The 12457-nt window shown below is 43.6% G+C and overlaps 1 protein-coding gene across 1 annotated transcript in view; it reads left to right on the forward strand.

Annotated features, from left to right (window-relative positions):
• The window catches only part of LOC130123028 (uncharacterized), a 34170-nt gene extending 23739 nt beyond the window's left edge, over positions 1 to 10431 (forward strand). The window contains exons 6-7 of the mRNA XM_056292144.1: positions 3621 to 3793; positions 9154 to 10431. Of these exons, the coding sequence (XP_056148119.1) occupies positions 3621 to 3793; positions 9154 to 9572 (592 nt within the window). The 3' untranslated portion in view covers positions 9573 to 10431. The remainder of the gene's footprint in view (positions 1 to 3620; positions 3794 to 9153) is intronic.
• The last annotated feature ends 2026 nt before the right edge of the window (positions 10432 to 12457 follow it).

Here is a 12457-nt window from a genome sequence, read left to right on the forward strand (position 1 = left end):
TTATAGACAACACAATGTCATACCATACAATATTATACTATATTATAGACAACACAATGTCATACCATACAATATTATACAATACAATGTCATACCATACAATATTATACTATATTATAGACAACACAATGTCATACCATACAATATTATACAACACAATGTCATACCATACAATATTATACTATATTATAGACAACACAATGTCATACCATACAATATTATACTATATTATAGACAACACAATGTCATACCATACAATATTATACAACACAATGTCATACCATACAATATTATACTATATTATAGACAACACAATGTCATACCATACAATATTATACTATATTATAGACAACACAATGTCATACCATACAATATTATACTATATTATAGACAACACAATGTCATACCGTACAATATTATACTATATTACAGACAACACAATGTCATACCATACAATATTATACAATACAATGTCATACCATACAATATTATACTATATTATAGACAACACAATGTCATACCATACAATATTATACAACACTGTGTCATACTATACAATATTATACAACACAGTGTCGTACCATACAATATTATACAATACAATGTCATACCATACAATATTATACTATATTATATACAATACAATGTCATACCATACAATATTATACTATATTATAGACAACACAATGTCATACCATACAATATTATACTATATTATAGACAACACAATGTCATACCATACAATATTATACAATACAATGTCATACCATACAATATTATACTATATTATAGACAACACAATGTCATACCATACAAAATTATACTATATTATATACAATACAATGTCATACCATACAATATTATACTATATTATAGACAACACAATGTCATACCATACAATATTATACTACATTATAGACAACACAATGTCATACCATACAATATTATACTATATTATAGACAACACAATGTCATACCATACAATATTATACAACACAATGTCATACCATACAATATTATACTATATTATAGACAACACAATGTCATACCATACAATATTATACTATATTATAGACAACACAATGTCATACCATACAATATTATACAACACAATGTCATACCATACAATATTATACTATATTATAGACAACACAATGTCATACCATACAATATTATACTATATTATAGACAACACAATGTCATACCATACAATATTATACTATATTATAGACAACACAATGTCATACCATACAATATTATACTATATTATAGACAACACAATGTCATACCATACAATATTATACAATACAATGTCATACCATACAATATTATACTATATTATAGACAACACAATGTCATACCATACAATATTATACAACACAATGTCATACCATACAATATTATACTATATTATAGACAACACAATGTCATACCATACAATATTATACTATATTATAGACAACACAATGTCATACCATACAATATTATACTATATTATAGACAACACAATGTCATACCATACAATATTATACAACACAATGTCATACCATACAATATTATACTATATTATAGACAACACAATGTCATACCATACAATATTATACTATATTATAGACAACACAATGTCATACCATACAATATTATACTATATTATAGACAACACAATGTCATACCATACAATATTATACTATATTATAGACAACACAATGTCATACCATACAATATTATACAACACAATGTCATACCATACAATATTATACTATATTATAGACAACACAATGTCATACCATACAATATTATACTATATTATAGACAACACAATGTCATACCATACAATATTATACTATATTATAGACAACACAATGTCATACCATACAATATTATACTATATTATAGACAACACAATGTCATACCATACAATATTATACAACACAATGTCATACCATACAATATTATACTATATTATAGACAACACAATGTCATACCATACAATATTATACAACACAATGTCATACAATACAATATTATACAATACAATGTCATACCATACAATATTATACTATATTATAGACAACACAATGTCATACAATACAATATTATACAATACAATGTCATACCATACAATATTATACTATATTATAGACAACACAATGTCATACCATACACTATTATACAACACAGTGTCATACTATACAATATTATACAACACAGTGTCGTACCATACAATATTATACAATACAATGTCATATTATACTATATTATATACAACACAATGTCATACGATACAATATAATACTATATTATAGACAACACAATGTCATACCATACAATATTATACTATATTATAGACAACACAATGTCATACCATACAATATTATACAACACAGTGTCATACCATACAATATTATACTATATTATAGACAACACAATGTCATACCATACAATATTATACAACACAGTGTCATACCATACAATATTATAATATATTATAGACAACACAATGTCATACCATACAATATTATGCTATATTATACAATACAATGTCATACAATACAATATTATACCATACAATGTCATACATACAATATAATATTATACAATATAATATTATACCATACAATGTCATACATACAATATGATATTATACAATATAATATTATACCATACAATGTCATACATACAATATAATATTATACCATACAATGTCATACATACAATATGATATTATACAATATAATATAATACCATGCAATATTAAACAATTTAATATTATACCATACAATGTCATACAATACAATATTATACAATACAATATTATACAATACAATATACCACTATCTAACATCACACCATGTAAGATGATATGATATGATAGATAGACAGACAGACAGACGGACATTGATATTAGAGGACATTGATATTAGCAGTAACGAAAGGGTGAGTGGTTCACTGGGTCCTCTGTCAGCTCTATCTTGTCACTATAAACTGTGTAATACAGTACTGTGATACTGTACTGTAATACTGTACTGTAACATTGTACTGTAATATTGTACTGTGATACTGTACTGTAATACAGTACTGTAATATTGTACTGTAATACTGTACTGTAACATTGTACTGTAATACAGTACTGTAATATTGTACTGTAATACTGTACTGTAATATTGTACTGTAATACAGTACTGTAATATTGTACTGTAATACTGTACTGTAATATTGTACTGTAACATTGTACTGTAATACAGTACTGTGATACTGTACTGTAATACTGTACTGTAACATTGTACTGTAATACAGTACTGTAACATTGTACTGTAATACAGTACTGTAATATTGTACTGTAATATTGTACTGTAATATTGTACTGTAATACTGTACTGTAATATTGTACTGTAATACTGTACTGTAATATTGTACTGTAACATTGTACTGTAATACAGTACTGTAATACAGTACTGTGATACTGTACTGTAATACTGTACTGTAACATTGTACTGTAATACAGTACTGTAACATTGTACTGTAATACAGTACTGTAATATTGTACTGTAATACTGTACTGTAATATTGTACTGTAATATTGTACTCTCACTGTCTTCAATGTCCCCCTCCCACACCAGGCGGTACAAGATGGGGACAATACACGTGGTGAAGTGTCGGGGGGGCCTCGTGGGGCCGCAGGCTCTGCCCAGCGAGCCGGAAGAGGGCGGGGCCATGACTGGCGTCACTGTGACGGACAGGGAGACGGGGCGGGGCGTGGCCATCCCTCTGTCTGACATGCAGACAGTGAAAGGTAGCCTTTGTGTCTGTGTGTGTGTGTCTGCATCACGACCTCAGACTGACTGCTTTATGTTGGGGTCGTTCTCCTGCAGAGGGTCAGTCAGCCTGCCAGCATCCACCTGGGACCACAACATCCACCTGCAACACTGACATCCACCTGGGACCACAACATCCGCCTGCAACACTGACATCCACCTGGGACCACAACATCCGCCTGCAACACTGACATCCACCTGGGACCACAACATCCGCCTGCAACACTGACATCCACCTGCAACACTGACATCCATCTGCAACACTGACATCCACCTGCAACACTGACATCCACCTGCAACACTGACATCCATCTGCAACACTGACATCCACCTGCAACACTGACATCCACCTGCAACACTGACATCCACCTGCGACACTGACATCCACCTGCAACACTGACATCCATCTGCAACACTGACATCCACCTGCAACACTGACATCCACCTGCAACACTGACATCCATCTGCGACACTGACATCCACCTGCAACACTGACATCCACCTGCAACACTGACATCCACCTGCGACACTGACATCCACCTGCGACACTGACATCCATCTGCGACACTGACATCCACCTGCGACACTGACATCCACCTGCAACACTGACATCCACCTGCGACACTGACATCCACCTGCGACACTGACATCCACCTGCGACACTGACATCCACCTGCGACACTGACATCCATCTGCGACACTGACATCCACCTGCGACACTGACATCCACCTGCGACACTGACATCCACCTGCAACACTGACATCCACCTGCGACACTGACATCCATCTGCGACACTGACATCCACCTGCGACACTGACATCCACCTGCAACACTGACATCCACCTGCAACACTGACATCCACCTGCGACACTGACATCCATCTGCGACACTGACATCCACCTGCGACACTGACATCCACCTGCGACACTGACATCCACCTGCAACACTGACATCCACCTGCAACACTGACATCCACCTGCGACACTGACATCCATCTGCAACACTGACATCCACCTGCGACACTGACATCCATCTGCGACACTGACATCCATCTGCGACACTGACATCCGCCTGCAGCACTGACATCCGCCTGCGACACTCACGGCCATGGAAATACACGGTCTCGTAAACCACCAGGTCTTGTGATGGCGGTCACAGTACAGGCATGATAGTGCTGATCATGATGAAATACCTGATCTGGTGGCTGTAACTTGGAGCCAGTCTCTTCCAGCTCTCATTCTGGTTTTTATACACAAGTAGAGACACACATTGCTGTGTGCTTGACTGACATCTCGGAGTGGATGGCGACACACCACCTGAATTTCAATCTGGACAAGACAGAGCTGATGTTCCTCCCGGGGAAAGGTTGCCCGCACCGAGACCTGGCCATCACCATGACAACACCGTGGTGACGCCAACTCGGACTGCGAGGAATGTGGGTGTGATCCTGGGCGACCAACTGTCGTTTGCTGCAAACTTTGTATCGGTTGCTCACTCCTGCAGATTTCTCCTTTATAACATCAGGAGGAGTCACCCATTCCTCACCGACGAGATGGCACAGGTGCTCATCCAGGCTCTGGTCATCTCCCAGCTGGACTACAGCAACTCCCTCCTTGCTGGCGCCCCGGCGTCGGCCATCAGACCTCTGGAACTTGTTCAGAAAGCTGTAGCTCGTCTGGTGTTCAACCGCCCTAAGTTCTCCCACACACCTCCCCTTCTCATGTCCCTACACTGGCTCCCAGTAGCTGCTCCCATCCAGTTTAAGACTCTGGTGCTAGCCTACAGGGCAGTGAAAGGAGCAGCTCCTTCCTATCTCCAGGCCATGGTCAAGCCCTACCCCCCCCCCACCACTTGGCTCTGCTGCCTCGGGACGCCTGGTTGCCCCATCGCTCAGAGGCCCCTGCTGCTGATCGATCCGGTCCTGGCTCTGTTCTGTCCTGGCCCCACAGTGGTGGACTGAACTCCCCACTGATGTCAGGACAGAGGAGTCGTTGGCCATCTTTCACCGCAGGTTGAAAACTCACCTCTTCTAGAACTACTACCCTGTTACTTGTTCTTAGTACTTATTGTATTCACTCATTAAAAAACAACAAAAAATCTTTCTTGCTCTTTTACTCTACACTGGTTTTGCTCTTAGATGCTTGTTTAGATGCACTGATGACCTCTGATGACCAGTAGTTCTCCTGATCTCCTACGTTACATGATGCACTTATTGTAAGTCGCTTTGGATAAAAGCCTCGGCTAAATGACTGGAATGTCATGTCATGTCATGTCATGTCATGTCATGTCATGTCATGTCATGTCATGTAATATTCTGGTTTTCATTCTGGTTTTAAGTCGTGTTCTTCTTGCAGACCAAACCGACCACTTCACTTGGCTGAGAATGGCTCAGGTCTGCTTTGGTCTCTGTGTTAATGTCGGCTTGTCCCAGCATGCTCCCACACACACACACACACACACACACACACACACACACACACAGACACACACACACACACACATACGCACACATACACACACAAAACAAGCTATGTATTAAGTTTTCCCCCCTATATGTGTGTGTGTGTGTATATATACAGTGCACCCGGAAAGTATTCACACCCCTTCACTTCCCCCACATGTTGTTATGTTACAGCCTTACTCCAAAATGGATTAAATTCCTTTTTTCCTCATCAATCTACACACAATACCCCATAATGACAAAGTGAAAAAGGTTTTGTAGAAATTTTTGCAAATTTATTAAAAATAAAAAACTGCAATATTGCATGTACATAAGTATTCACACCCTTTGCTATGACACTCAACATTGAGCTCAGGTTCATCCTGTTTCCACTGATCATCCTTGAGATGTTTCTACATCTTGATCACAGACCCACCAGCACAGGCGCACCCCCAATCACAGACCCACCAGCACAGGCACCCCCCCAATCACAGACCCACCAGCCTGCAGGGGCCCCCAATCACAGACCCACCAGCCTGCAGGCACCCCCAACCACAGACCCACCAGCACAGGCACCCCCAACCACAGACCCACCAGCACAGGCGCCCCCAATCACAGACCCACCAGCACAGGCACCCCCAATCACAGACCCACCAGCCTGCAGGCACCCCCAACCACAGACCCACCAGCACAGGCACCCCCAATCACAGACCCACCAGCCTGCAGGCGCCCCCAATCACAGACCCACCAGCACAGGCACCCCCAATCACAGACCCACCAGCACAGGCACCCCCAATCACAGACCCACCAGCACAGGCACCCCCAATCACAGACCCACCAGCACAGGTGCCCCCAATCACAGACCCACCAGCACAGGCGCCCCCAATCACAGACCCACCAGCACAGGTGCCCCCAATCACAGACCCACCAGCACAGGTGCCCCCAATCACAGACCCACCAGCCTGCAGGCACCCCCAACCACAGACCCACCAGCACAGGCACCCCCAATCACAGACCCACCAGCCTGCAGGCGCCCCCAATCACAGACCCACCAGCACAGGCACCCCCAATCACAGACCCACCAGCACAGGCACCCCCAATCACAGACCCACCAGCACAGGCACCCCCAATCACAGACCCACCAGCACAGGTGCCCCCAATCACAGACCCACCAGCACAGGCGCCCCCAATCACAGACCCACCAGCACAGGTGCCCCCAATCACAGACCCACCAGCACAGGCACCCCCAATCACAGACCCACCAGCACAGGTGCCCCCAATCACAGACCCACCAGCATGCAGGGGCCCCCAATCACAGACCCACCAGCATGCAGGGGCCCCCAATCACAGACCCACCAGCACAGGTGCCCCCAATCACAGACCCACCAGCATGCAGGGGCCCCCAATCACAGACCCACCAGCACAGGTGCCCCCAATCACAGACCCACCAGCACAGGTGCCCCCAATCACAGACCCACCAGCATGCAGGTGCCCCCAATCACAGACCCACCAGCATGCAGGGGCCCCTCACACTGGCCGACTGCAGGCCAACAGGGACATGTCACGTGTTGGCTGCTGATCCTCTGGCCAGTGATCGTCTCTCTCTCTCTCTCTCTCTCTCTCTCTCTCTCTCTCTCTCTCTCTCTCTCTCTCCCTCTCTCTCTCTCTCTCTCTCTCTCTCTCTCATATATATATATATATATATATATATATATATATATGTGTGTGTGTGTGTGTGTGTGTGTGTGTGTGTGTGTGTGTGTGTTGTGTAGGGGCCTGTCAGTGTAGAATGGGGGTGTTAAAAGTGATGCCCTTAACAAAGGGAAATGTGTCATAGAGAACGACGCTATAACATTACTTGTGTGTTTCTGGTGTCACATGTTTGTCATGTCATGTCTCCCACATATCTGTCAGTCACTTTGTGTGACAGGACTGTCCAGTTTCCTCACACGTCCAAATACATGCGGTGTTACTGTAGGGATCACACACTCCTGCCATTGTGCTTGACCAAGACGCTGTCCTCAGACCTTATCCTCAGACCTTGTCCTCAAACCTTGTCCTCAGACCTTGTCCTCAGACCTTGTCCTCAGACTTTGTCCTCAAACCTTGCCCTCAGACTTTGTCCACTGACCTAGTCCTCAGACCTTGTCCTCAGACTTTGTCCACTGACCTAGTCCTCAGACCTAGTCCTCAGACTTTGTCCACTGACCTAGTGCTCAGACCTTGTCCTCAGACTTTGTCCACTGACCTAGTCCTCAGACCTAGTCCTCAGACTTTGTCCACTGACCTAGTCCTCAGACCTTGTCCTCAGACTTTGTCCACTGACCTAGTCCTCAGACTTTGTCCACTGACCTAGTCCTGAGACCTTGCCCTCAGACCTTGTCCACAGACCTTGTCCTCAGACTTTGTCCACTGACCTAGTCCTGAGACCTTGCCCTCAGACCTTGGGGTCGGACCTGTCACTGCTAAATGAGGGACAGACTGCATCTGCAGTGAAAAGTAGACTGCAGTAGAAACAGACACGACATCCCAGCTCCAGCTTATAATCACCTACACTCCACCTGTTCTTATGCTAAGAAACTCCACACACACAGCATGGACACAAATACCACGTGACTCATTATCTCTGTAAGTAAAGTCGTTTAGTTATTGTGTGCCTCCATTTACACTCGTGTGATTTTAATGTGTCATTCAGTTGACGTGTGATGCTATCAACATAAACGGAATTGACGTGATGTAAAACGAACTGAATCCAGTTTCCCATACGTGTCCTCGCTCTCGGTCGTCTGTATCACGTGTCAGTAAAAACCAAATGAACTGAAGAAGTCAACATGACCAAAAAACAAAACAAAAATCTAATTTAAGCTGAACTGAAGTGAGCTGATGTGCTTTTCCAGGGAGAAGTGGCGGAGCCCCCGACTCTGACAACGCCCCCGGTGCTGAGTACTCTGCCGCAGCCCTGGACCTCATCACCTCAGATCAGTACGCCCAGGCCTATGTGGACCACCTGTTCTCTAGCAAAGGACCAGTGGCACAACTGGAGAACTACTTTACCGGGGCCAGAGACCATCTGAGCGCGCTCAGACTCCCTTCAGGAAGTCCCGACGGGACGGGAGCGAACAACGGAGCTGAAGGAGTGGGCAAAGAGAGGACAACGAACGGGGGCAAAGCGAGGGATGTGGGAGAAAGGGGAAGAGAGGCAGAGACAGAGGGACATAAGCAGGAAGATGAAAACCTGATGCTAAGTATTGCTGAGACACAGCCTGCACAGAGCCAGACTCCCGGTCTTCAGTGTGGACATGACAGCCACGGCTAGCATCCTGAGCACCAAGCTAGCTCCACAGTATGTAGCACATGTCCAACTGCACTGTCTGTTTTACCCGCCAGCCAAGAAGCTCGTTAGAAAGCAGCAGGATGTTTACATGACTGTCCACCTGCCAACATAGCGTGTAGAGACTTATTGTAACCCCGGGCTAAATCCAGCCATGCTAGCCACGGGGCTAGCCTCGTGGCTAGCTAGCAGGGACTTTCTGCACTGTTAGGTCGGTCACAGAAGGTGCCCAGCTAGCAATTATTGGTCATAAAAACGTTCTGACAATGTTAGGAAAGAAATCTCAGAATGTTCTCTTGGTGTTTTCAGCAGGAAGTTTTCGTTGCATCCGCAGAGCCTTCCAGGATAACATTCTGGGAACGTGTTATGGAAAAACGTGCTGTAATTTCAGGCCTTAATAACATCCTGAAAACATGTTCAACATGTTGCTTTGCAAATGTTCTTCCTTTCTTATCATGTGACATTGCAGGAATGTTTTATAGAAGAACATTCTAGAATCTGTTACCTCAGCAGCATCCCCAAAACATCCTCGGAATGCTGCAGCTGAAACGCTCTGCCCTTGTTAACATGTGACGGTATAGGAACATCATTTGAAATGGAAAACGTCCTTAAAATGTTCTTTGAACGTGAGATGAAAGCATCTTCTTTAAAACATAAGCAGAACCTGTAGGGAATGTTAGCCACTGTGGTGGGAACATCCCCTGCTAGCTGGGTGCAGACTACTGAACTGTCGAGTGGCGTGAAAAGTGAAGTTTGGTTTCTGTTAATGACTGGATTCACCTCTAATCACTCCAAGTACACGCTGTAGATCCTCTCTCCTGTGTGTGATATTAAAGAAACCCATCTGAGCAGCTCTTTAGAAATTATGTTTGTAATCATGTTCCATTCATGGTTTTTATCGATCCCCATCTTTCATTGTTCCCATTCATTAAGTTATTGGATTTTTTTCCACTTCCAAAGTAATCAAAGTAATTTCACGGGGAACACAAGTGGATTACAAAATCACATAGTCGTAGTCCTGCTGTGCCAAAAAGGCACAAAATGTCAGAAGAACAAATATCCCTCAAATCACTTCGCAGTATCATTCATCCACATAAGGACAGGAGAAACAAGGACAGCCTGAGTGACGCTGACCAATAGCCACGTGACTGTCATGTGACCAATAGACACGTGACTGTCATGTGACCAGGAGCCTCGTGACTGTCATGTGACCAGGAGCCACGTGACTGTCATATGACCAATAGCCACGTGACTGTCATGTGACCAGGAGCCATGTGACTGTCAGTAAGTAGTCCTCTTGATCTTATTCTATGGACATTGTGCCGAGAGCTGAAGCAGGTCGACGAGGTGTCCAGGGAAGTGCCGCTACCGTTTGTCGCCCAAGTCACAGCCAGTGTCTGGGGGTCTACACAACAGTGTCTGGAGGTCTACACAACAGTGTCAGGAGGTCTACACAACAGTGTCTGAAGTTCTACACAACAGTGTCTGGAGGTCTACACAACAGTGTCTGGAGGTCTACACAACAGTGTCTGGAGTTCTACACGACAGTGTCTGGAGGTCTACACAACAGTGTCTGGAGTTCTACACAACAGTGTCTGAATGTCTACACAACAGTGTCTGGAGTTCTACACAACAGTGTCTGGAGGTCTACACAACAGTGTCTGGAGGTCTACACAACAGTGTCTGAAGTTCTACACAACAGTGTCTGAATGTCTACACAACAGTGTCTGGAGGTCTACACAACAGTGTCTGGAGGTCTACACAACAGTGTCAGGAGGTACACAACAGTGTCTGAAGTTCTACACAACAGTGTCTGAATGTCTACACAACAGTGTCTGGAGGTCTACACAACAGTGTCTGGAGGTCTACACAACAGTGTCTGGAGTTCTACACAACAGTGTCTGAATGTCTACACAACAGTGTCTGGAGTTCTACACAACAGTGTCTGAATGTCTACACAACAGTGTCTGGAGGTCTACACAACAGTGTCTGGAGGTCTACACAACAGTTTCTGAAGTTCTACACAACAGTGTCTGAATGTCTACACAACAGTGTCTGGAGGTCTACACAACAGTGTCTGGAGGTCTACACAACAGTGTCTGGAGGTCTACACAACAGTGTCAGGAGGTACACAACAGTGTCTGAAGTTCTACACAACAGTGTCTGAATGTCTACACAACAGTGTCTGGAGGTCTACACAACAGTGTCTGGAGGTCTACACAACAGTGTCAGGAGGTACACAACAGTGTCTGAAGTTCTACACAACAGTGTCTGGAGGTCTACACAACAGTGTCTGGAGGTCTACACAACAGTGTCTGGAGGTCTACACAACAGTGTCAGGAGGTCTACACAACAGTGTCTGAAGTTCTACACATCAGTGTCTGAATGTCTACACAACAGTGTCTGGAGGTCTACACAACAGTGTCTGGAGTTCTACACAACAGTGTCTGGAGGTCTACACAACAGTGTCTGGAGGTCTACACAACAGTGTCTGGAGTTCTACACAACAGTGTCTGAATGTCTACACAACAGTGTCTGAAGTTCTACACAACAGTGTCTGGAGGTCTACACAACAGTGTCTGGAGTTCTAGAGGTCTGCAACTATATTTACATCTTTCATCAGGATTTCAGAGTGATGTGTGTGTGTGTGTGTGTGTGTGTGTGTGTGTGTGTGTGTGTGTGTGTGTGTGTGCATGTGTGCATGTGTGTGCGTGCGTGCGTCCTTCACAGCAGAAGGGCAACAGCTGGCCACTGTTCCTGTCTTCGAATATCTGGGAAGCATGCTATCTGACACCTGCTCGATGGATGATGAGATCCAGCACCGCCTCAAACAAGGCTCCACATCTTGTGGTGGTCTCAGGAGAAAGGGT

The sequence above is a fragment of the Lampris incognitus genome, chromosome 13, assembly GCF_029633865.1.
Source record: "Lampris incognitus isolate fLamInc1 chromosome 13, fLamInc1.hap2, whole genome shotgun sequence".
In the NCBI taxonomy this organism is placed as follows: domain Eukaryota; kingdom Metazoa; phylum Chordata; class Actinopteri; order Lampriformes; family Lampridae; genus Lampris; species Lampris incognitus.